At 38.5% G+C, this 27,574-nt stretch overlaps 1 protein-coding gene across 5 annotated transcripts; it reads left to right on the top strand.

Moving 5' to 3' along the window:
• Positions 1 to 244: 244 nt before the first annotated feature.
• On the top strand, positions 245 to 26,580 carry LOC121294616 (protein SPT2 homolog). Of its 5 annotated transcripts, XR_005946810.1 has the most exons (8): positions 251 to 1,506; positions 14,227 to 14,344; positions 15,445 to 17,061; positions 18,019 to 18,178; positions 19,360 to 19,437; positions 20,970 to 21,818; positions 25,073 to 25,094; positions 26,513 to 26,580. XR_005946810.1 is itself a non-coding variant. In XM_041218510.1 (6 exons), the coding sequence occupies exons 1-6, from the start codon at positions 1,447 to 1,449 to the stop codon at positions 20,872 to 20,874; spliced, it is 2,124 nt and encodes a 707-aa protein (XP_041074444.1). In that variant the 5' UTR covers positions 245 to 1,446; the 3' UTR covers positions 20,875 to 20,963. The 5 variants fall into 5 exon arrangements, 2 of the variants coding, with proteins under 2 accessions (XP_041074444.1, XP_041074443.1); XR_005946809.1 differs by having other exon boundaries at positions 25,073 to 26,580; XR_005946808.1 differs by having other exon boundaries at positions 20,970 to 25,094.
• The last annotated feature ends 994 nt before the right edge of the window (positions 26,581 to 27,574 follow it).

The raw sequence follows: 27,574 nt of genomic DNA, 5'->3' as shown, positions 1-27,574 counted from the left end.
GGCTTTTAAACTCCCATCCCAATGCATTCTGGTAAGCGTAGTCCTTTTACTGCGATAAAACTTTGATTTTCTTAATCATAAGTTATTGCGAGTATCACACATCTGGGTATGTCAAACTGAGATATTTACATGTAAGCTACATAGGCCTACAGTGGATGTGGGACGGATATTACCAGCTCTAATTTTGTTTTTAGTGTACAACACTATGTTACTTAAAGATACTTGATATTGGCTTGTTGGAAAAGTTCATTCAAAATGTTCCATACATCTCTGGTTTTTAATCTTTAATAATATTAGTCAGCAACACCACAGATATCTAATTCAACTGAGGGAACATATATCGCTGGCATACAAGCAGTCCCTTTCCTCCTATATGGGAACTACACCAACCACCTGCTACTGTACGAAAGCTGCAAACACGTGTTATGTGACCTAGGGATGCCAGTGTCTTATGCTCCAGTATGACTTCAGGAAGTTGACGTGTCAAAACTCGCTCCTCCTCCAGATTTTCAGGCAACACGTTCGGATTTGTTTTAATCGCTCGGGCTGTGTGTGATATTACAGTACGTGGAAAAGGATGTATGAGAGAGTATCACAAAAAACATTCCGTATATAACATCTGTTTGGAAAAAAAAAAAAAGTTCCATACGTCAAACTTAAGTAGAACAAATGAATGCATCTGCAGACACGGGAAATATGGTTGCGTTGTTTTGTTAAATGTCCTTTGAAACAAAAAAAAGGCTTTTCCCTTCCCGACCAGGTGAATTTACAAAAAAAAAAAAAAAAAAATTGTACAGACCTATCGTTTTCCTTATTTGCGTTGTGCTATTGTTGTATTTACAATTAGAAATGACAGATGATGAAGCAATGATGTAGAAAAAAAAAAAACAGCTGGAAATAAATAATACGTGCATCGCAATTTTTTTCAAAAAGACTTGTAAACCGTTCCTCTAGCTAAATTAATAAAGACACAGAATGTACTATATCTTTTACATGCGCTTTTAAATATAGTAACTGTTTTGGGAAAAAATGATCAAGCACCTTTGCTTTGTCTTTACGCAGCGACACGCCTAACAGGAGAACGGAAATGACACACCACATTTGATGACGTACAAACCATAGAGTGCGACGGGGCAGATTAGATATCCTGGAGAGGAAGCGCTTCGAGAGTCTCCAGTAATTTCTTTCGGTGTTGGGGAGCTGTATTTAGTTTAAACAGCACCAAAACCAGGGTTCCTTCTGCTTCGTCGAGTGCTTGCGCACTTCCTAGGGTGCTGCTGTTTGTTTCGGCTGTTGTTACTGTCCGCATCCTAGTTTTCTGGACTGTTTTTTTTTTTTTTGCGGTGTGCCTGAGCGTGGTCGTGTTGCTCGGGGACTCGGGAGTTATTGGTTGTTTTTTTTTTTCTCTCGCCGCTGTTGGACTTTACTGAGCAGGGAAAAGTGACCATGGATTTCAACACCATTCTGGCCATGGCGTCTGAAAACCAGGGTCTGAGCCACTTACCGGTAAGGAAAAACTTCCAGGAAGGGTTTCACACGAATATATTGTCACTTAGGTTTCATGGTAACTTACTTGTTACACACACACAAAAACTCACAACATTGACAAATTTAGGTTAATTTTGCCATATTAATATTATTCACTTAATACGAGACTTAAGCAGGAGCACATTTAAGAGTGTTACAATTACCATTTACACAAATGGCAGTATGTTACGTTTGGAAAGACAAATAAGCATTGTGAAATAAAACACAATTATATGAATTGTTCCTTGGTAGAGTTGTTCCTTGGAGTCCTGTAACAGCTGTGCTTTGAACCTATTCCCAAGGCTGCAGTATAAGTAACACTTCCACTGAGAATCATGATAGCAGCTTATTGCAGGAAGTACAGTGCTTGTGCATTGAGCCTCCTCTGTCTGAAGTAATGTTTGATTAATGGGCTTTGTTTTTAGTCAAGAGTCTACAACTTAAAAGGGAGATACTTATTAGTATGCTTTGCTAAATCGTATGCAGAGCATGGGTGGCCTACCTGGATGTACAAATTTGTTTTGGCTAAATTAAAAAAAAGTTATTCTTTGAAAAGTTGCTTCGTTATTCATATGTACTTATTATGTTGTCTTTTTTAGCCCAGTAAGAGCGTATTTTTGTTAGTTATATAATTAATTCTTATTTCAAACTTTTTTTTTTAACAGATTACTTCCTCTACAACAGAATACATTTACCAAATGTTGCTAGCCAGTGGTGATAGACAGTCCTTCACTACGTACCTGTCGTACCTGTCTATGGGTGTTTTAAAGGCTTAAGATCAGTGTTGATTGGCTTAACTTTAAGGCCCCTACAGTACATAGTAGAGTGCTGCAGTTTAAACACTTTAGACTGAAACATAAACAAAACCTGGCATTACAGCAGTTTGTTTTAGTACTATTGACTGATTCATCAAATAAGTAAAAATGCAAACCAAGCTAAGTTTCTGTGCTGGCTATTACTTGGTTCTGTACAGCTGTGCATAACTCTCTTATCTGTCTTAAGCCAAGGATAGGCTATCACCTGTTGTGCTTAAAGTCCCTGCACTTAAATACAGTGTAGTGCTACAGTGAAGTAATTTTGGGAGTGTAAGAACACGCAGCAGTAGAACCTCATTTATGCGTGACTTCACTTATCTGTAGCTCCCTGATGAGTTTTATCTAAAATGCAGTATGTTATTGCCAGTGTTTAATGCCTGTGTTGCACACACACGTTTAGCGCCAAATTGGACAACAGTAACTGTGAAACGGTGGCAGTGAGGAAGAAGAGACCCCCCAAAACCCATGGAGTAGATGCCAAGACTGCAGCACTACAGATGGATTCATTTCTTGATATGAACAACAGAAGGATGCAGATTCTGTAAAATTAGTTCTCCTGAGGCAGTTATTTAGACCCTGTCCACACTACATAACTGATCTCGAACCGTACTCGAAACCATTCTAATTAATCCAGCTCAAAGCATCCACACTGAAATACTGTTTCATGTTTAGTTGAGCTTCATGTGTCCACACATCACTAGAATAGTTCGGTTACAGTTCCTAGCAGCGCAATAAACAGTGGAAATTAGTACTATTGCTAAAAATAAATAAAACAAGTATTTTGGAAAAAGTAAATGCGAACACACAAGTAGGGCTTGAAGTTTTTGGGTTTTATTTTTAATCAGGTGATCCGTTTAAGAAAATTGAGCTGATTTTGTTTTCATGATTAAACTCGGAAAAAAGCTGTTAATTACAAAACAATTTTTGTTTAACTTCATATCTTGCCTGTGTCCTCTGGTCCCCTTGATTTTATTTCTAACAGCTGACAAACTACATGAATTGTTCATCCTGCTACTACTTTTAACTCACATTTCATTTTTGCAGTCGCCTAATTTTAACTTTGTGCTTTTGTTATTTTTCCCCACTAGTTTAACAGAGATGTCCTGACGTTTATTTATTTATTTATTTTTTTAAAGCATAACCATGAATACTCATTGCGAGGTGTACACTGATAGCAAGTCCTTACGATGTTAGTATTTTGCCAAACGTACAACAAATCATTTGGGGATACTGGAGGATACACAATGTATACACACACACACACAAACAAAAACAAAAAAAACGCACTGTCTGAAGTGATCTAATTAGAATCAGACTCGAGACTACTTTCTGAGGTGGTCTCGAGCATGGTATTAAACGCTGCGTAGTGTGGACACTAGCCGCATTTAGGACTTTTAAGCCAGTTAAGTGCAACTAATACAGTTTAAGGGCATAGTGTGGACAGGGCCTTAGTGAAGCCCAACAAATACATTTTGACTCGCTGAAACACGACTGATGTACTTTATCAAGGTTCAAAAGAAAGTCTTGTAGCAATGAATTGTTTAAAATAGCTGTTGCGAAAAAGTCACTTCTGTTGATACGTATATTGTTGAAATGTAATAACTTAAAATTGCACAGCAGAGTTGTTTATTTAGTTTAAAATATATATATTTATATATCCATATATATATATATTTTTTTTGTTTGCAATCCCAGAAAACTAGTAACACTTAGCTACCTTTATTTAATATTAATGTGTGGAATAAGTTAACCATAGTATCTTGTGATATTTCTAGCTGCTAGACACACGACTTAATAGAAAAATTGTGAGCTTTGATAGGCTGAATAGCTGCTTCCTGTCATAAAATGTCTTATGTAGCTTTATTATTTTTGTTTTATTTTATACAGAAAGCTAGGGAAACAGGGTTGGAGGTGTATCACATTTTGAAAAGATGTTGCTAGGAGTAACACTATCAAAGTAAACTAATTAAAACATTCTTCTGTCTTTGTAATATATTGTATTGTATACATCTTCAGTAAATGCTAATTTGGTTTACAGTACAAGTTTCTGTATTTTATTCATGATTTCTAGTCACATGCAATGACATCCGTGGACATATGTCCCCCCATCAAACAGATAAACAATATATATATATATATATATATATATATATATATATATATATATATATATATATATATATATATATATATATAGAGAGAGAAAGAGAAAGGTAATGTAGGTACACAAAAATGTGAACAATTGATAAAAAAAATATATTATCAGGACATTATGGACTACAAGTCCTTCTTCAGCTGGATGGAAAAAGCTGAGCAGATTTGATGTAAGAGACAAAAATCTAAGAATACTGAGTCCATAGTAACATGTGACCTAGTTGTGACAATCATTTCCATGCAACAGGTCGCGCTGTGCTACTTGTAAGTACATCCCCAACAACGCATTAATGTTTTTTTGACATGAGGTGTTTGTTTATGTTAGAAATTACAAAAATACCTTGCACATATCTATGGCATCACCAGAAGTTAAAAAAAAAAAATGGTGGCAGTTTAAAAAAAGGAAAGGATATGAAAGCGAGAGGTTTGGAGTTGAAAAAAAAAGGAAGGAAAGTACAAACTTCCTGGAAAGTCTAGATGGCAGCAGGAGATTAAACGCTTAGTTAGAGAAAGGAGACGGCTGAGGAAGCAATATAGAAGAACATAGTAAATTCAGCAGGAGGTACTCAGTCTGTTACAAAGGGTCATAAAAGATAAGCTTGCAACATTGTAAGCTTGCAACTTTTATAAAGATCCATTCAAATTTGTAAAGAAGTTATTCACCAGTGAGAAATTGGCACACTAAAATCATCTAAGTCTGAGCTGGAGAGATATTTGGAGGAAACACATACAGATTAAAAAAGGCAGGAGCCTATGTCAATTCCTTCGTCCATCTCACCTATCAGTCCACCAGAATACCAAATGGAGGACTGTGCACCTAAGTGGAAAGAAGTAGAGCAGTGGTTTTCAAACATTTTAGGCCCGTACCCCCTTCCCAGTAATGTAGTCTACCGCGTACCCCCATCTGATTTGGGGTTATAATTAGGGGTCTACCTAATTCAGGATTTCACGGTAATTGGTGAAATTGAGGGGTCACTGCAAAATTTGCATGTTTTAGGGGCCAATACATACTGGACTAGTACGGAGAGAAAAAGAAAAGAAACCTCATTTAAAAGTGAGTGGGAGAGGGAGGGGGTTGGTGAACTGTCATTAGACAAATAACATTTAAAAAAAATATTCAAGTGTTTAACTTTCTTGTTTTCTGACAATGATGTGTTAATCTATCAGTGCATCTGTACTGGCTTTTCTGTGATGTGTAAGCCTGAGCCTGCTGTACAGTAAGAGGTGGGACAAAGTCAGTGTTGTATTGTTATTTTGATTTAGGCTGCTAAAATCTAGTTTTCAGCATTATAAATACCAAAAATGGATGACCAAGCAAAAAAAGCAAAGTATTTTTCGGCTGAGGATCGTGTCAAGACATTTCCCAAAGAAACTTTACACATCTTGTAATGCGACTTTGGAGAAAATACAATCGATCACTATTTAGCTTCAGAATCACACTTCAAATGAGAGGCTGCTAAACAGAATGTAAAACAAATAATAGTTTTCAGAAAACCAAACTTGAACATCAGAGCAAACAAAGTATTTCTATCGGTTGTAGCCAAATTAAATCAGTACTGCGGGTATGATCCGACACAGCCACCTCGCTTCAAACAGCCTGTTGCTTCCTTTTTTAACAGTTAGAATTTTAGACCTGAATAGGCATGTACAATGTATGGCAAGTCTTCACACCACAGACAGATAGACAATGTTGGCAGCAACAGCATGCTTGCCTTCAACAAATGACAGCACTCCGTTTTAGTAGGGAAGCAAGTATCACTATTTTTAGGTTTGTATATGCTCTGAAATATTATCTACTTAGTTCTATTTAATGTTTAAACAGGTCAACGAAATCCTAATTTTATTCCATAACCTACCCGGGAAAAATAGGACCGCCTCAGCAGAGTGGGACTTTATGGTAAAGGAATACTGCAACTACCAGTCTCTGCGCTAACCAAGGAGTTTAAGTGCGCCAAGGTCCGACTAGAAGTTACATTAGTAGATTCATGCAACAATTGCATAAGGGAGGCAGCACCTCTGTTGAAAACTGGAAGTAAGTGGGTGGCAAAGAAAACCGTGGAAGATGCAAAGACTGCCCTTCGAATCTGTGCTGTATTGGGGCAAGTTCAGCATGGAAGAGGTGGTCTTGGTCTCAGTTCAGCTCCTCTCACATGGCACAAGGTAACCCCAGCTTAGCGGAGGAAGTTGGTAGTCAATGAGGTGCAAAAGCAGGAGGAGAGGATGAGGTGTGTAAAGGACATTTTTTAGGCCAAGCAGGAAGAATGGCCTAAAACAATGGAATTGACCTATGGACAATGGAACAGAGCAGGATCAGTTTCCTAATCAGATCAACATATAATGTTCTTCCATCACCACAGAACCTAAACCTCTGGGTGGGTGAGGATCCCTTGTGTTTATCACCTGCAACATAGACACATTTTGACAGGATCCAAGGTGGCTCTTAGCCAAGGACGGTTTACTTGGCACCATGACCAGGTGCTGTGATGTTTGGCCTTAGCATTGGAAGACAAACATAATATGACCAATAACTTTCATCAAAGCATTACACACAAAAGACAATATTCCTCCATCCAGGAGAGCAACAACCAAGCCTCTCCCAGGACAACTGGAAGCTGCTAGAGACTGGAAAATGCTGGCAGATGTTGGTCAACAGTTTATTTTTCCACTTATAGCCACCTCTAACCTTCGACCAGACATTGTCTTTTGGTCTGGATCAGCACACCTTGTTCATCTGGTAGAGTAATAGTGCCATGGGAGAATGTTGTGGATGAGGCGTATGAGAGGAAGAAACTTCGGTATGCTCAACTAGCTGCTGAAGCGGAACAGCGAGGGTGGAGAGTTTGGGTTTACCCAGTAGAGGATTTGTGGCACACTCTACAACACGGTTTCTCAGAGATGTCAGTTTCAGTGGTCAAGAGTTGCGTTGCACAGTGAAGAACTTATCTGAAGCAGCAGATAGGAGCAGCAACTGGCTGTGGTTGAGACGGAAAGATTCTGGCTGGGGATCTCAAGCACAATAGAAAGAAAGCAACGCTGATGTACAGGTAAGTAGGCTGGGCTGAGTTGAGTGGGGGACAGAGGGGGACGCCAGAATCACTGTCGAACCCTTTTGAGGTGTCGTGGGCTAGTTGACGAAACATTACACTTCAGGCAGAAGGATATCTATATCATCAGATGGAAAAAAATGCAAATGGATGGAGAAGCAGATGGATCACATTAGTTTACTGTAAAGCTACGTTTTAGTTGGTGCTTATCTTGGCGAAAGCAGAGTTCAAATCCGCATTAAGTTTTAACTTGTAATGGAAATCTTGTGTGTGTTTGTCATCTACCTACCTACCTCCCTCCCTCTGTTGGTGCTGTCTGTCGGGAGTGCTTGTGGCGTGTGTGTGGAGCTCAGAGTGAGAGGGGTTCTCCCCAGTTTTTCCTTCTATATATATATATATATATATATATATATATATATATATATATATATATATATATATAATATACTTTTTTCTTACGTTAGTGCTATTAAATCTGATTGAGAGTTGGGTTTTACAGATTGGCTGCCTTTATGGCCAAACCGGGGGGAAGGAGGGGTTTAAGCGCCAATTTTGAAAATGTAACAAGAAGGCACGGCATTAAAATCATTGTTGATGCTACAGTACTGGTGCAAAAATGTGTTGTTGAACTTGGGAAAAGTAGTTGGGTGTGGAAAAATTAAGTTGGCTTCAAGGATGAATAAAGCTGTAGTGGTTTTCCTCAGTAATGAGGAATTAGTTCAAAAGGTAGTGCAGCAGGAATTAGTAATTAGTGGAGTGTTAGTTTCTGTTTTGCCTCTTGCGGTCCCTGCTAAAAATGTTAATATTTCCAGTGTTCCCCCTTATTTAAAAAATGATCTGATATTAAAAGAACTAAGCCGGCACGGACAGATAATGTCAGGTATGTCCATGATTCCTTTGGGCTGTAAAGAACCTGAATTAAAACATGTTGTTTCTTTCAGGAGACAGGTCTATATGCTTCTAAATAATAGTAATGATGAATTAAACGTAGCTTTTAGGTTTCGTGTTGATGGCGCCAATTACGTAATCTTTGCCTCGACAGAATTAATGAAACGTTTCACTTGCGGGCGTGAGGGGCACGCTGCAAAACACTGTAAAAACAATGAGGACCATGACAATGAAAGGGGAGAAACTAGTGAACAGAGTGAGAGCAGAGAGGTGCCTGTGAGTAAGGCAGCTGATGCTGCAGCTCAGAATACTGCAGTCCAAGCCAGTATTTGTAGTAAGACTCTTGTCTTTCTAAATGTTTATGCTCCAAATGATGAGAGAGAGAGTTATTCTTCCAAACTCTGAATAAAGTACTGGCACAGTGTCAGTCTGAGGATGTGGTTTTATTGGGTGGGGATTTTAATTGTACAGTAGATTAGAAGGTTGATAAGAATGGCTCTGAACCCCATCCAAGGTCAGTCAGTGAGCTGGTCTCTGTCTTAAGAGACCATGATCTAGAGGATGTGTGGAGATTGAAACCTGATGCTCGCCAGTATACCTGTGGTATATGTCCTACTGGTTTCTCTGACCACAGCTTAGTTAATTTGAACATGCTTATCCCTTCTCCATGTGTGTACACTTCATATTGGCATTTAAACACAAAGCTTTTAAATGATGCTCATTTTATTAAATGTTCTATTTTTTTTGGGGGGGGGGGACCATGGAGAAGGCAACAATACAATTTTTCATCTTTAAGGATATGGTGGGATGTCTCTAAGACTCAGATTAAACTACTTTGCCAACAATATACTAAAAAGTATATATAACAATACTAAAAGAGTATTAGTTTAGCAATGAGAGAGCTGGAGGAGGACATCAATGAGCTCCTTAGAGCTCTGGGGTCCAGCTATAGTGACAGGCAGTTTTGAGGACCTGAAGCTTAAAAAAAGTAAACTGTCTGAGCTACTGGATACACGAGTACAAGGGGCACTAGTGCGCGCGCCAGGCTCCTTAATTTGTCTCAAATGGACGCTCCCACCCAATACTACTTTTCTTTGGAAAAGAAAACTGCTCAGAGTAAACTCATTTATTGTTTACGGACTTATCAAGGACAACTACTGAGCGAACCTGAGGTTATCCGGGAGTACAGTATGGGTTTTTACTCTGACTTGTTCACGGCAGAGGCTGGAGATGAGTCTGGTAAAACTCGGCACTTCCTAGAAGGTCTGGTCTAGGTTCCTGAAGAAGAGAAGGACCAGTTGGAGAGAGAGTTAACTTTCCAGGAGTTCTCTGATGCTCTTATGGGATCGAACAATGGTAAAGCACCAGGGATTTATGGTATACCGGTGGAATTCTATAAGACCTTTTGGTCTACAGTCGGAAAATACTTGTTTTGAAGTGATACTTGAGAGTATTGCAGAAGAGAAACTGCCTTTGAGCTGCCGTTGTGCAGTATTGACTTTGCTACCAAAGAAAGGAGACTTATGTAATATAAAGAACTGGCGTCCAATAAGTCTCCTTTGTACGTATTACAAAATCTTATCAAAAACTTTGAATAGGTTGGGCAAAGTGATTGAAATGCACCACACAATTCATCAAACGTACTTTGTCCCTGGCAGATCAATACTTGATAATATCTTTCTGATTCATTATCTAATAGCAGCCTCCAAGCTCTTGGGTTTTAAAGCTGGTCTAATTTCTATGGATCAGGAGAAAGCCTTTGATCGTGTAGATCATAAATTTATTTAATGTAGTTAAGGCTTTTGGTTTTGGGCCTAGTTTTTTGGGCAAAATTCAGTTATGATACAGTAATGTTTTTAGTACACTTAAATCAGTGGTGTGCTTGGCTCTCCTATTCAGGTGCAGAGGGGAATTCGCCAGGGTTGTTCCATGTCTGGGATGTTATATTCACTCTCAATTGAACCATTACTTCACAAATTAAGGCTTCTGTTATCTGGCTTGTCCATTCCAAATGTACCAATGGAGCCTGTAAAAGTGGTGGCCTATGCTGATATTGTAGGCTTTGTTTTGGGGAAAAAAAAGATGTACAGATAAAGATGTAATGATTGCTTGACATTGTCGTTGCAGAGGACACTTCTCCAAACAAACTGGTCAAAAAGCTGTGCATTTTTATTAGGTGATTGGGAAGGCAGTAGGCCTCCAGTTCTCCCCTCAGGGTTACAAGTTTTTAGATACCTGGGAGTGTTCTTGGGAGGGGAAGGGGTGGCTAAAGAGAACAGGGATGGGGTGTTAGATAAGGTCAAAAGTAGATTGCAGAGCTGGCGATGCGTCCTCACTAAACTATCCTATAGAGGTAGAGTTTTAGTGATTAACAACCTAGTAACCTCCATATTATGGCACAGAATAAGATGTGTAGACCCTCCCAGTGTTATTAAAAGAGATCCAGAGTGATTGTAGATTTTATCTGGGATGGATTGCACTGGATAAGGCATTGTGTGCTGTTTTTGCCTGTTGAAGAGGGAGGGCAGTGCTTGGTTGATGTGAGTAGGGTGGCAGCATTTAGACTGCTTTCTCTACAGAGGTTGCTCTATGCTCCTGAATCTCTCCCCTGGAGAACGCTGGATTTTTTTTCCTCCAACAGGTGGGGAAGTTGGGTTTAGACAGACAGGTGTTTTTATTGAATACTGCACAGTTGGACTTGTCTGTTTTACCTGATTTTTACAGGGAGCTGCTGGATGCTTTTTAGAGTAAAACGAGATTTTAGGGGTGTGGGGTTGTATTGGCTTTTAGAATAGCCATTGGTATATAATCCAAATTTTAAATGCCCAATTTTAGAGTCAAATAGTTTTGAGTGTTTATTAGCTACTAAAGGATTGATAAAAAAATATTTGTGCAGCTAGTGGATCTTAAAAAGCGAACTTGGAAAAGCCCTGAGGTCCTAGCATCAGAGCTGGGAATGAGATTGGTTAGGATGATAAAGGGTTTTTTAATACAGCTGTGAGCAGCCTTGTCTACTGAGAGCATGAACAGTGAGTCAGTTTTTCAAAGGGGACAGTTCAGTTTTAATAAACAAATAAATAAGTGTTATTGTATAATAGTGTTTGTGCAAATATGTATATATCTTGTATTGTTATTGAATTGTTTGTTTTAATGTATAATTATCATGATAAAGATCTTTTTAAGATGAATAAAAAATATCTATATCTATCTATATTTGAGCATCAAATAACATATCTCTTATTTGGATAAAATTCATTAGATGCGATCAAAAAATGACAAACTGTGTTTTAGTGCAGTGGCTTTTTATTGTGCTGACCACGAAGATGCTGCTGACTCTTGGTCTTCCAGTTCGTGGCCTGTCATTGAAATTGCTGGCTGTGAGCACTCAAGACGGCAAGGCACAGTACCCTGCCCTAATCCAGCCTCCAACATGCCGATTGCACAAAGGCAGTGTGGGCTTCTAGTGCCGTTAGAAGCCCACATTGTTACTTTTTTCTCCAGATCAATCATCAGAGAATGCACAATTGAATAGCCAGTTTTGATAGAACTATGTGGTACTTTAACCTCACGAAATTGGCCATAAGCAATGCTAGAATGCATGACAAATGCAACTTCAAAAATCCCAAATCCCCGGATGCTTGTAGATCTCATTAACATCTATCCAAACATATCTTTGGGTGATTTGAGTTCCCCCACACTAGTTATTATGGCCTAAACTTGGTACAAATAGCAAAAATTCTGATTTCAAGAGGTTTTAATGACCAGTGGTGGGACTTGAAACCAAAAGTTTTTCACAGAATATGGAAGACTGGTTTCTAAGGTTCTTACAGCAATACTTACATTTTAGGACCCACTTCCCCTACAGAAGTGAGAAGGGTGCGCCTAGTATTTTTTTTTCTGAAAAGCCCTGTTCATTACGAGTAGAGTGTGGTGCTACACATGATGGTAGCATCTAAATTGCACCCAGGGTGATTTTTCTGGTCAAGGTCCCTTTCTCACTTTAGTTGTAAACCTTTGCAGAATCGCAGGTCGAAGGGGAAATACAAAAAAAATACAAATAATGGCTGTCATTTCTGAATTCAGCGTGTTAGAAAACCCCCAGGTGAATTTTTCTAGGAAAATCTGAGACGGACGGGCTGCGGCACTGGTTGAGTTGGCACTGAATGACCCATGATTAATCTTTTGGTTGCTTTTGAAACAACAAATTATGATGCTGCATCATTTGACCCACCATCTGCCAATGTGTTACAACTGATTAAACTAAGTGTACAAAGACCTGTATGTCCTTTGTGTGAATGGATATAACTGTATGTGTTCAGAGTCTTGTCAAACCAGGTTGTCATGACAACAGTGGTATTCTGCTCCATTGAATTGGCAAACCAAATCATGAATTCATAGGCAGCAACACCAAAATACTGTGCCTGTTGCAGGACTACTGCCTAAAAATGCAACCCATAGACAAAAACGTAGATCTGGGTTCTACTAGTAAAGTAAGTTAATCTTGAATCTGGGAACTGTGAGAGAAAACACGCATCCCAAGACTAGCTCCAGAAAAGTATGCTGTACTTACACTGTCAGTCTTGATTAAACACTGAAAAATCTCCAATCTTGGATCAAGTGTAACACTTGACATAAATATGCAAAGACACAGTGGGAATCATTCTACTTAAATTGTATTAATGTTACAGTAAAAGTCAGAATATTGGCAAATCTTAAGATTTACTGGTAAATGTCGATATTTACCAAGCAAAACGATAAATGTCGAAAATAAAAACATAACTTTGGACATTTACTGGTAAATCTCAAGAATAACCAAGTGTCGTTGGCTAATGACTGAATGTTCACTTTGGTGCATTGTAAGGCTTCAGGAGTCCTGTGAAACTCCCAGTGGCACAATGGTCCACCATTCTGTAATAAATACTGTGGGTAAATTATATCTGTCTTTGCAGCGCTTCTTGTCACTACCAAAGTGTGATTTTTCTATTGCAAAAACGAAAGTCCTAAATGATTTAATTAGCATTTTAAAGAATGTTATTTTTCATAACTACTATGTATTTGGAGGACAACAACCTTCAACGCCATTGTAAATTGTTTTATATATTTGGTCATTGGCCAACGACAATGGTTATTCTTGAGATTTACCAATCCAATAAATGGCCAAAGTTGTTTATTTTGGGCATTTACTGTTTTGCTTGGTAAATGTCGACATTTTACCAGTAAATCTTAAGATTTGCCAATATTCTGACTTTTACCGTAACACACATATATACAATTTAAGTAGAATGATTTACACTGTGTCTTTGCACATTTAATCCAAATGTTACCAATAAGCTTTGGTAAATCATAAGAGTAACCGATAAGCTATATGTTTCTTCATAATTTCAGAGGTTTACACCTTATTTGGTAAGTGTTGACATTTACCAGTAACACTTGATTGACCAGATTGTGATTTTTACAGTAACATATACATCTTGATCACTTGAATGGGAAGGAATTAGGATTGATGTATTTGTTGGTTAATATTTTCTCTAGTTAAATTTAACAGCCATATTGTTGCTTTGTAAGTATTATTTTATTTTGCAGTTTCATATTTAAATGAATGGCGAGGAATTTGTGATAAAGTGTGATCTGTGAAATGAATACGTTCTGGATAATATTTTGACCTTTTAAATTTACCTCCGCAAGGATGATAATTTTTTTTTATTTGGTCGCACAGCACTTTCGGGTGGGCTACAACACATGCCAAATTTTGCAGCCATGTGCGTATTCATTTTCAAATGATGATTTTGTTTTTGCAGGCAAAGCGATATAGCCTGTCAGTGGGACCCCCCAAAAAGGACCCGAAAGTGAAAGGTGTGCATTCTGCAGCAGTGCAAGCCTTCCTGAAGAAGCAGCAGAATGAGAACAAAAAGAAAGGTACAGCATCTTGCAAACAGAGCAGATAGGCTACCACATTTTCTTATCAATAGGTCCATCCACAGTACTTTCAGAATGTTTTAATTTCAGTCAGTGAAGCATATAACAAATGTCAATGAAAAACAGTTGTCATTAACTCTTACCATCTGGACTTGAAACCATGCCAAGCCTATTACAATATGAACACAGAGTGCTCCATTGAAGTGTCAGGTAGACCGAGGATAACATCCACCCCATTGTCAGTCTTTCTGTTGCACCAGTTAGAAAAACTACTTGGCACCACCGCAGTCAGATACGTGATGGACTACAGTATATGATAAATTACTAAAATGAATATATTAAAAACAAAAAGTGAAATTTGTCACTTATAATGCCAGCATAATTAAGCGTTTGACCACTGCTTTATACGTTTAAAATTCCAATCCCTAGTTTGTTTCCTATTTAAAAGTACAAATTAAGCTTTTATAAACATATACCAAATGTTTTTTTTATACATTTTGCATTTGAGAAGACGGACATTGTTTGAAGCTTTTAGGAAAGTCCATAGATTTGGTTTAATCCTATGTTGTTGCAGTGTGCTGTCAGGGACCAACAGTTTATTTTTTGTGCATGTTTTAAAATGAAAACTGAAGACTAATATACACTACTGAAGACTGTGTATATTAAAATACTAATTTGGATAATACCAGTCGTTTCAGATGTAAAACTATTGTTTAGGACCAAGTCTGGTTGTACGTTGCAATTCTGTTTTTCTTTAGAAAAATGCTCTTTCAACACTAAACTCACTTATTCAATTAATTTTTCTTTTGAACAACAAATTGAATTCCTTTTCCTATGTCATAGTTTACTGAAATATACATTGTTTCAAATATGTTCATGCACGCCCAACTTTCCCAGAATAATTAATATAGAAGAAATGGTGCAAGTAACAGTTACTTTTTAATAAAAAATACTCTTGCTATGCTCATGCATACAATAAGTCATTCTCAGACTCAACATTTCACTTATTCTCTGCCATCCATTCAAACCTGCTGAACAGTGTTGTGCCCCAACTGCGCCAAATGCAATCTCTGACCACCTTTTTGTTTGTTTCTCGGCAGCGATAGAAAGCAAGCGAAAGAAGGAGGAGCTGCTTGCCAAGCGAGTGGAGATGAAGTCTGACCGCAAAGCACGCGCCATGGCGTCTCGAACCAAGGACAATTTCAGAGGCTACGACGGTGTCCCCATTGTGGAGCCAACTAAGAAGAGGCGTTCAAAGCAGGAGATGGTAGAGGAAAGACGGCGAAATGCTGAAGGGTTTGAGCACAACGGGACCGGTGACGAGGAAGATTATTTTGAATACTCACAAACTGAGTCAGAGTATGAGGATGATGGGGAAGAGACGAACAGAATGACAGCAAGAATGCCAGACAGAATGGCAGCGCGAGAGCCTGAGAAAGCCTCCAAGAAGCCTATTGCAGCCAAGCCTGCACCTCCCCCCATGAACTTCGCAGAACTCCTGAAGCTGGCGCAAAAGAAGCAGTTTGAACCAGTGGAGCTGAAATCCACAAAGAAGACTGAAGAAAAGCTAAGGACTGCAGAGGAACTGAAGGAGATGGAGTTCCTGGAGCGAAAGAATAAGAAATCCATTCGGGAGGCGGGAAGGGAAGGGAAGCCTGAGAGAGACAGCAGGTCCCAGGTGGTCTCCAGCTCTTCAAAGAAGAGTTTGCCAGACAAGGATGTAAGAAGTGGAAAGTTGCTGTCGTCTAAAGGTTATGCTGAGAAGCTCCCTCCCAACGGTGTGGTGAGCAAGAAACAAAAGCCGCCTTCATCCAGTGAAAGACCTCACAGTTCTTCTACTGCCAAGCACTCTCAGGGTGATAGACACAGGCCTGGACTGGCTGGGTCCAGCAAAAGCTCCTCAGGTGCCAGTAGTGTCAAAAACTCTTTAAAACACACCTCTAGTTCTCATTCCTCTGCCAAAGCTTCCTCTGCCAGGCCTTCCTCAAGTGGGGGTCAGAGGTCCTCTACCAGCAGTGACCTTAACCAGAAGAAAGGAAACTTTCCACCTTCTGGAAAGATGGGAGGTGCTCATGTACAACCTGGAAGCAGTTCCAACTCTGCCTCAGCGCGACCAGGAAGCTCAGGTCAGGGCCGACCAGCAAGTGCTGGTCAGGTCAGACCCACAAGGGCAAATGGTCCTACAAAATCAGGAACCTCAGGTCCTCCACGACCTGGAAGTGGTGCGCAAGCCCGACCAGGAAGTAGTGGTCCTGTCCATCCTGGAAATGGTGTGCGGGACCGACCTCAGAATGGTGAGCCAAGGAAACCTGGAAACAGTCATCAAGCCCGACCTGGTAGTAGTGGACCAGGACGACCTGAGGGTAATCTGCAAGGCAGACCTAGAATTAGTGGCCAAGTGCGACCTGGAAGTTATCCACAGGCCCGACCAGGAAGTAGTGGTCCTGGCCAACCTGGAAATGGTGTGCGGGACCGACCTCGGAACGGTGAGCAAGGGAGACCTGGAAACAATCCTCAAGCCCGACTTGGAAGTAGTGGACAAATGAGACCTGGAGGCGTGGCACCTGCCCGTCCTGGAAGCACTATGGGCTCTGGCCCAGGGAGGCCCCAGTGCACTGTGGTGTCAGAAACCATTTCAACCAAGGACTTTGTACCCGCCAATGGGGTTAGGCCACCTAGACCCCATCCAGGTCACAGACCCATGATGAGGCCTCCAGGTATCTTTTCTATTTCTTATTTTATTTATTTATTTTTAGGTTGCATCATTGTTGTTTGACACCTGCATCTCGCAATGGTGCCAATTTGCAGTACAGTATTCCCAAAGTCCCATTTGCTAGAAAAAAATAATTCTAGAAATTATTGCACCATTCTGTTTCACTGTTTTGTATTCAATGTTGGTGAATTTCAGCAGATCACCCATTGATGGAAGAGGGCTGCAAGTTAGAAATGAGAAATAACAATTATTGCTAGTGATATTATCCCCAGCAATGGAGATTGCAGAGAAGCCTGTACAGTACTTGCATATCATACTGTGGGTGTTGGTCATGTTGATGGCTCTTAGTCGGAGTATAAAAAGGTTTAAGCTTTATGTATTTGATTTAATTGATTGATGAGCTTCCACATTTTGCTAGAAAGGCAGGTTGATGCAATATCTAACTACTGATCTTGAGCATCAGTGTCACACTTGTGGAGCTGCTCTGCTTTAAGTCTGGCTGCAAGAGTTCTTTTGAAAATCCTCTGCTATCCCCCGAGGGGCCTAATTAGACTAGACTGTCGCTGCTGAAATGCAGTGCTTCTGCTGATGTGGGTTACCAGCAGAGAGTACATGGCATTTCATTGTTGCATTGCTAAATCAGCTGGAATAGTTGCCTATTGTGATTTCCTTTGTATCTATGGCACAGAGACCGTGACCTGGCTTGTATAAAGTTAAACTCTGGGTTCACTTTTACCTACCTCCTTTGGTAAAACTCCCATGAAATATGTGCTTTACCTGTAGTGTCTCGTTTGATGTATTGGCGTTTCCTGTGAAATCAGATTTTTACTAATCTGTAATATAAACCAACATGGACATTTTTATTACTGTAAAACCTTTACAAAGTGTGTTTACTTTTAAAGGGAGTTTAAATTGAGCCTCTTGAGAGTTCTGCTGCTTGGATGATGTTTTTCTTTGCTAGGTCCCCCATTGCCCCCCATCACTTCCAGCTACAAGCGGAAATTTGACGATGATGAGGACGAGTACGATTCTGAAATGGAGGACTTTATCGATGACGAGGAGGGAGACCAAGACGAAATCTCAAAACATATCCGGGAAATCTTTGGATACGACCGATCGAAGTAAGAAAAATAGTGAAATGGTAGAGGCACAATATTGATGTATACAACTAAAGGATCCCAATGCATTTAAAAAAAAAAAAAAATTACGTGTTGAACTTAGGTTCCCTTTGAGATGATTTGGCTGTTGGAAATTCTGATTTTGTTGTGAAATACTAGCACTAGAAGAACATTCATGAATCCTATCACAGCTTTCTGTACCTTTTTCAATTAGATATTTTAGACTTCTATCAGTCTTCTATTAACCCTTTCAGGACCAAGCATTTTTCAGTGGGATGCTCCCCCAGGACAGGACGCTTTTTGGTTGTAGGACCAAAATTAGGACTAAATTTTTTTTTACAGTAGCATCTTGCAAATTGTGTCCTTTTCTTCAGAACACTCTGGGAACATCATAAAGAACTTCAGAACCCATTCAAACTTTTCACTTTTTTGTTTTTTAACACAATCTCGTTTTTTTTATTTTAAGTTAAGTAGTTTTTATTATGCTGTCTGCTTAGAGATATGTATAAAAAAACATTATTCTAATACCAGAGGGACCTTGTAATACTGCCTGAAAGTTTTGTTGAAAAACAGTTTGGGCTGATTACAAGACATAATACATGTTTATTCTAAGAGCTTTTATAAACAGTAATGGATACTACTCTTGATTTTTATTTTCTCAAAATAAATATTTATAAATAAAATAAGTAACTCACTTCATTATTAGTAGTAGTAATACAGAAAAAATGATCAGTAATAAAGAAAAAAAATGTACCAGATTTATAAATGTTGTTAAAACATATATATTAACACATGAGACAAAATAAATGTTATAATATAATTATAAGTCAGATACATTAGATTTAATGTTTCCCCTTTCTTTGTTTTGTTTCTACTTTTGTCTCTGCCTGGTTGTTGTAAACTGTCTCTGCCCTTTACACTCAATGCCCCTCTGACATCACATGAAGAAAAAAAAACTATCAGAAAGTGAACGTCAGTCCAGCCCCTGTCCATTTAATGTGTGTTTTAAACCTGTACTGCAAAGTACAGTGTCCCTGTAAGTCATCAAAACGAAGTGCTTTTTTTTCTCTTTTACACGATAGCAGTCCTAGAAGCCCACTTCATTATGATTGTGTTAACACGATTCCGGTCTTTTAAAGGGTTAAACTGCCTTGAAAATATGTGTATTCTTCCCTTTTTTTCAGATATAAAGATGAAAGTGACTATGCCTTGCGTTACATGGAAAGTAGTTGGAAAGACCAGCAAAAGGAGGAGGCTCGGAGGTAAGAGTACTGCAGGGTTTAGTAAAATTATTATTGCCTTTGTAATGTTGTCCGTGCCCTTGGGCTAATATGTGGATGAGCAGCCAGAGATTCATATTGATAAGCCAAGTGCACACACAGGCACCCTTCCAGTAGTTTACCCTGCAGTTTATAAGGCTTTATTACTGCACCCCACTTTGCCTTGAAATTTGTGTTCTAACCCCACACATTGTTGATTTGCGTTCTTTGTGTTTTGACCTACTGACCGAGCTTGGTTAACATTATTACCACTATGCACTGAAGAAGTTTTAGCAGTAAAACTACTGAACTGTATTGCTACTGACCAATTGAAAAGTTTGCCCTCATTCTTCTTAAAGGGTCAATTTGATCAATACTTGTAATTTTCAGTACTGAAGTATTTCAGCACTGAAACTTTTCCTTGATTTGAAGATAAATTCAATATTTCTTAGATAACTACGTTAATGTTGGAGAAGATTATTAACCCCAGCTGAATGCGGTTGGATAATGTGTTTGTTGATAAAATTTAAGTTGAATTTTATGCTTTGTTGATCTAAGACACCGAGGACCAGTACAACACAGCAATGTGTTTCAGGCTGAATCAGCAATTACTTTAGAGAAAGGAGATGCCGTGACATTGATTCATGAATCACCTTTGAAGTAAACTCTAACACAGATTCATGTTTAAACAACTGCATGAATTCAACTGTTGATGGAGACAAGACAGTATTGGCTGCAGATGTATTTATTAATTAGTTTATTTATAGATATGTTTCCTCATCTAAGTATTAATTGGAACTACAAATTTAGTTTATTTAAAATATTTAGTGAATGCATAATATAGAGCAACAAGTTACGATCAAGTACAAAAGTAATTTAGTAAGACCTTAATTCAAGTGTTGTCAAAGTTACCTTTTTAATATACATAACTTTTTACATATTAGTTGCATTCACATATTTGATGAAAATTTAGGGCCTATATGTGAAGACCTACTAGGGGTGTGGTGATACAACTTCACATCCCAATATAAAATGTTTATGGGCTGTTAAATGGATGTATTTTATTTCAGGTTTTATCCAATATCATCTTCTTTCTACCCTCAAAGGGAATTTAAAGTTTAAGGGAACAGAATTTCAACAATAAATGCTGTCCCCTTTTTCTAAATTTATAGATTGAAAATTAAATAAAACCTTAAAATCTGGACCCCTAGTTAAGGTTGTTTCCACCACACCCTTCTATACATCCAGTCTTGATTTTCACTACCGTATTTGGATAGTATAAGGGTTTATTTAACAGCACTGGCATTAGCTTTACTTGCCTTGTTGTTGTTTCCCTCCCCCTTTGGTAGCTTGAAACTAGCCGTACTTGAGGACCAGGAAGAGATGCGAAGAGAAGAGGAGGAACTAAAGAGAAAAGCCAAGAAACAAAAAACGAGATAACATCGTTTATTGGAACTGGGCTCCCCGACCCCTCAAGCACTTAGCCACTGATCACCTTAACAAGCCGTGTGTTTTTTTTCTTCTTCTACTTTTAGTTTGCGTTTGGGTATGAAGGAGGATGAGGAGGAGTTGCGATTGGAGGAGGAGATGAAAAAAAAGGCGGCGATGAAAGCAAAACGAAGGAAACTGTAAAAGGCAGTCAGAATCCAACATCATTGACTGCCTGCTGTTACAATAACTATCTGTGGCTAATCTCAGAGCTGAAATCCAGGAGCTAAGCAGATTTACACTAAGGGGCAGAGGATCACTTCTGCGCTGTGTGAAAGCAACAGAACAGTAGCCAGCTACAATCAGGTTTTTCTACAAACAGACTGCTAGACGTGGCACTGCTTCATTTATTTGCTGGGTAGCGGCTGCTTTGCAATTTCTTTTTGGTACAGAAGAAAAGCTGTAGTGTTGAGATCAGCAATCCTTTGTAGAGTTCTTTTTTATTATTGAAATTCAAACTGGGGAGAATATATTACGATGCCGTTTAAGATAAATTCCTACAATGTGTTTTTTTCTTTCTTTCTTTCCTGGTTTAAAAAAAAAAAAAAAAAAGTTTTTTGACTATCACAGCGCTAAGTTTAAATTATTTAATGAGTTTATTTTACTGTGTTTAATTTTCTTGCAAATCCCCAAAGGCACTACCAGCCTGCCATGTCTGATATATAGTAATATATACCCTCCATCTTTTCATAAAAGCTGTACAAAATCTTGCAGCGGGTTAGACTGATTGCGAACCTTCTTTCGTAGTAAATTATTAGCAAACTGTGCTAACTAAAACCTCCATCAAAGCAGCAGTGGATCATACAGTACAGAGCTTTTGACTGACTTCATCATGTGCTGTAATTTGTTCAATGGCAGAAACCGTCAGCCAGCATACAGGTGTTCAGTTCTCTCAGGTAAATGACTAAAGGCGTATTTGTTATTTAAAATGCTGTGCCTTATTCATAAAATAATGTTACTTTAATAACTGTGGCCTGAATTAAATCAAAGTTTATAGTCCTGCCATAGCTATACTTTATAACAACTATGGCGCCACCATAATTTTAATTTAATACAGTTAATTACATTTTCGGTTCAGCTGTTTTAGAGAGAGTTAAGGGCAATGCTCCAGGTAAGCTGTGTACTGGGTGTTTTACACATTAAAAAAAATATAAAGTAGGTATGATAATTAAGCTCAATGCATAAAGACTACACGTAGCAATTTTGCTGCACAACATTAACATGTACTTTGTTGGTTCTTGGAGTCTCAATGGTCAATTATGAATATACTGCATGCAGTAGCTACAGAATGGATCATAGATATACCGGGGCAGCTAATTGTATCCTGCCTGGGAATTGCCTGAAACTTGTGACCGATAAGTCTGGGTTTTCAATAAAAAAAAAGAAACATTGAGTTGAATCCACTCACCTTCCATAAATCTGTATAATAAATACAATATTCTGTGTTTGGAGAAAGCCGGGACTCTGTATTGCTATAGCAAGCCAATTAATAAGAAATACAATATTATTGTTTCTTTATTTGGATTAGGGCAAATATTTTTTAATTAACGTATTTTTAATTTTATTTTTATGGAGTGTGTCTGTCAACTTGGAAAGGGAGAGCACAAGAGACTGAAAGGTAGATGTATAGAAAACATCTATAAAAACTAACAGTCCAGTACTAGTGGGAGGAGACTCGGTGAGTACAGTAGATAACTACATTGAGAGTAGCAACTTCTCAGACTATATTATCAACACTGGGCTAAATGGCTATGAAAGATGTATTTGGATTTGTTTTCAGGTGGAAAAGGAAAGAGATTTTTAATTTTTTTTTTTTATTCCAAGTATTTGTACAGTAGTTAGAAGTAATATTTCGGTTCAAATGTAAGGCTGTAGTTCATGCATACTCCATAAGTTGGTATTAAAATATGTACTATATATTGAAAGTAGTCATCATGACTTCAAGGTAATGTTGCATTTTACTCGCATAGTGTTTAAATTGGAGAATAAATTGATCAATGACCCAAAACCTTATCTGCAGTGCTGGTTACAAGTTCAGATTTCAGAGGGTTTAAAAGCACGTAGAACAAGTTTCCTTGTGTTTTGGGGCTTTATTGGATTATGGTATGCACTGCTGGAGTCCAAGTATACCTGTTTTTCTTTGATTCAAAATTGCTAAATTGAGAGAGCAGCAGAAAAGCATATCCAGTGCTGGGTGATTTACATATTCAACCAACAATCGCCCACTTTCCACACAAATATTTGAGAACCTGTATTGGCTAGAAGTCAAAAATGGTTGGCAGTCATTTCAAAATTTCTGAAAAGGTCCTGATTTCTGATTTGGAGGCAATACTGCGGTCAGCCTCAAAAGCACAATGGTTGCTTGTGCATTACGCTGGCCCAGGAGAGAGGCCACCTGGTAGATTATGGGATATACTGTTACCATTTTAGTGTCTCTAATTAATTAAACACACTTACTTTCATTAGTCTCCTGAGGGAAATGGTTTTATTTATTTATTTTGTGTCGTTCATGTTACCCTATATGGCATTGGCCCCAGAACCGCAAAACTTGTCAATTGGTCAAATCATGTATCTTGTAGGAGTGTTCAGTTGACAACATGAATTTAATAATTTATTGATTGGGGGAAAAAGTAATTTATTAGAAATATGTTAAAATAGTGGTAAGCTTGGTGAAGTTTGCTAAGGCTTGTTTATGTAGGGGTGCATTTAGGTGAAACTGAAGACTTGGGAAAAGGCTTGCTCTCTTCTAACATCAATGTCCCACTGCCACTTACAACTGACTCATGGTCCTCTCATTTAAATGCAGCTTAAAAGCTAATCAAAGTGTTACTCTGGTTCCAGTTAACTGTTCTGCTTCGTTGCATCAGTAACTGTTTGTTTTGTTTTGTCTGCTGGATTTAATTTCTCATTCTACAACTATCTATGCAAATTACCAACGGTCCAATGGATGAGATGTAAAACAGAGGTCCACTTGTAAGTGACACTGCAGTAGCAGTCGTGATGCATAGTTCATCCCCAAGTCTCTAAGTCGTTTTGGATAAAAGCGTCTGCTAAATGACTAAATAATATATTTCTTCAGAGGTCCTTCTGTTGATCATGTTAAAGTGGGCAGGGACAAATGATTAATAGGCTTTCTGAACCACAGTACTTGTTAAACATTAGAAATGTGACTTAATGGGCAGGGGACCTGATGGTCAATTGGGATAAAAAGTGTATTGTTAATATTTGGTATTAAAATAATTGGATGCATTCTAAATTTGCCCTGAACTTATCACCTCTTTTTTTTTTCTCCATGGTTCCTGGATTTTCATCACTGGCATGATATATTACTGATAGATTCTGTTCCAATTGATAGTGTAATTCTACCACACAGAACAGTAAAGTTACAAAATATATTTAATATTAAAATAATTATACTTCAATCTTTTTAGGAATTGTTTGTTTATTTGGGCAAGAGGTTATGGGTCTTTTCAAACCGGCATATAATTAACAGTCCCTGGTTACTCCTATTGCAGAGACCTGACCATTTGGGCAATTCAACAAGGTACCACTGGCTAAAGTTAACCATATCAAGCAGTTCCTGAGAACCCTGAATGTTATTTAAACTTACAGAAGCCTAGTGTACACACCAAGCATTGAACAAAAGCATGCTTTGCCGACAGGGTGCTATAATGATGCACACTGATCAGCTGCCGTTAATGGCATGATCACTACTGGCAGGTAATTTGTCAAATAACCAGAATATATCTAAAAATCGGCTCTCTTCATACATATAGAATAGAGCTACAGAGGGCTCAGTGAATGTCAGGACTTTTTTCTATTTTGTGAAAAAATGTCTGTTCAATTTGGCCTGAAGAGATAAAGAGTAGTACAGTAGTGCTTCATGTCCTTTTATTACTTAGACATTTATATAGGAAGGTGTTTGACTTCTAGACCAATATTGTTCTCTATATTAGTGGTAGATGAGGAGAGCCACTTTTTGAATATATTTCAAAATAAACACATACTTTTGTAGTATCTTATATTTTTACCATTTTCCTTCCATCCATAAATGTTTTAATGTAATTTATTAATTGTTTTCAATTTTTTCTACTTTGACCCATTTATATACTTGAATGCATTAACACAATAATTTGTTTCTATATTACAGAAAACACTTTCAAGAGGCAGCGGTAAGCTTCTTGTTTCCTGACCTGTAAAAAATAATGTCTTCATCCCTGTGACAGGAATACAATTTAATTTGATGTGTTTTGGGATATTTTTGTGGTTCCTTGTTTTAAAAAAAAAAAAAAAAAAAAAAAAAAAAATAATTAAATAAAAACATTGGCATTTCCAGTACAAGTCTTCAGTCTTGTGACTGGGCGAGCCTTGTCACTGGTTCTTGCACAAATGTGCAACAGGAGACACTTTGCTAGGCAACTATTTTGAGCAGGTAGGCTTGCCCGGCACTGAGCTGATCAGGAGGTCTGGATTGGCTTCCACCCAGAAGGAGAGCATCCATGCTGCAGGGTTAACTACTACAGAACCCTTCAATTGCAAGACGGTGTCTTTGAAGGCTGTACTCAGCCAGGACCGTTATGATGAACTGGAGTCGCTGGGAGGTTGGGACTTCGGGAGCAACAGCAGTATGTTAGTTTATGGGATGTTGATCCCGAATCGTATAGAGAGGATTTGCATAGTGTAGTAGGTTTCTGGAGCTTGATGTGTCTTAATGAGGCTAGCGCTCGCCTTGTGTGGCAAACTTTTATATTTGTAGCTTTGTTTTGTTTATTAAATCTGACACTAGGGCTACCATGGCTTGTACCCTAGTGGCAGCACATATGTGTTAATACAATTTGTGCGTCTGTGCTTCGTGTCAACACCCAGTGCTCTGTGTCTACCTCATTATTATTCAGTAACGACCCACACAAGTCACAAATCCTGTTGCAAATCTACATTTAATTATCTTATTGTTTGCATCTCTGCATGATAACTCAACATTGTCCAGTATTTTAAAAGTGGTGCTGTATGTATTTTAGTGTCCACAACTTTTTTCTGGTAAAGTTAAATCCCAAGGCATTCATTGAATTTCTTGATTTTAAGGGTGTGCCACTCAAAATAGTTACTTCTCCAATACTGTGACTGTTGTATAGAGATGCCATCAGTAGCCAGGAAGACAGTAAGAGATGCTAATAGAGGGACACAGAGCAAAACCAAGAACCCATCCCTCTTCCACCTCCAAAATACAGCTCTCCAAGATTTAGTTTTTTTTTGGGCCCTATACACAGAACTTTAAGGATTGTTTTATGGAATATTTTTTAAAGTGTGTTTTAAGCAGTTTTCCAGGCAATGTAGTGCTTTTTAAAATGTATTTTAAAAACTTGAATTCAATATAACAGTCCTTAAAGTTTTGAATAGAGCCCATTGTCACAAAAGTTGGCCAGTGGTTTCAGAACCACAAGATCTGTTTAAAAAAATTTAAAAATTACGAAAGGTCTAACATGACAGAGAGTAAAGAGTGCGACTTTATTTTCTTGTCTTCAAAACCCTCTGGCTCATGGTGCCTCTAATGCAATATGTCTGGGTCTGAATTCTTCTTCACCACATTCAGGAGCTGGCGTACCTCATCCTCATTCTAGAACAGAAACAAAATAATATTGAAAGCAAGCCCGACAAGAAGTGAGTATTTGAGCATTAAAACGTTTTTCCTATCTTGATACTTTTTAACATGCAATATACAATATTCAAATAGGTACTTACAAATTAGTGTTGTCTATTCTACAGTAGATTAGACTGTATGTGTTGTTTCACACATTACCAGCACTAATCTTGAACTACCCAATAATTCCTCCGGTGAGGTGGTTCAAGTATAATTCTAATCGGGGCCAGTGAAAGCAGTGAAGTGTTTGTTTGAGATATGTTCATTTTTTAACTATAACAGTATTTATTACTGGTTGTACAGACCATGGTTAGCACAAATACATTCAGGTAACCTAAGAAACTGGAAGTGCTAGGCCATTGTTTCATGCAAAAAAGATACAGCATTTCGTAACCACACAGTGAAATGTAAAGATACAGCATTTCGTAACCACGCAATGAAATGTAAAGCCCCTTTCACACTGGCACTCCTGCCTGGGTCCGGACCCGGGTCACAGTCCTGCATAGTGTGAAACCACATACCTGGGTCATACCCGGGTTAACCCTCATGATGTCGGTTGACACTCTTTGACCCGGGTTGAGTGAGATAAAACGGCCGTTCGCGAGCCGACGTAATAACAAACGTCACCACGCCTGCATGCAGTTTTCACTTCCGCAAGGAACATTTCTGTTTAGCCATATTTTTGTTGATTGAGAGACTGCATGAGCCAGATTGCAGCAGAGATGAAGAAACATTTGCTCTAGTCAACATTTGGGCCAACGGTTCAATCCAGAGAAGCTTGAATGGAAGTGTTGGTAACAAGCTGCTTCCAGGGCATTGACACACATATTGTGTACTTGTGTCTGTTACCCAGGTCAACCCTGCATCACATGCCAGTGTGAAAGGGGTTTTAGAGTCATAACAGATATTCAACGCCACCTTTCGTTTTCTGGGGACAATCTTCAGTTCTTTCTGGTTTGCCTGTAAAATAAATACAAGAAGGAAAAGTTTGTTCACTATTTTCAGCACACAGGA

This window comes from Polyodon spathula, chromosome 19, assembly GCF_017654505.1.
Source record: "Polyodon spathula isolate WHYD16114869_AA chromosome 19, ASM1765450v1, whole genome shotgun sequence".
Classification (NCBI taxonomy): Eukaryota; Metazoa; Chordata; class Actinopteri; order Acipenseriformes; family Polyodontidae; genus Polyodon; species Polyodon spathula.
Note: the sequence above shows the minus strand (reverse complement) of the source record. Positions and strands in the feature narration are given on the sequence as shown.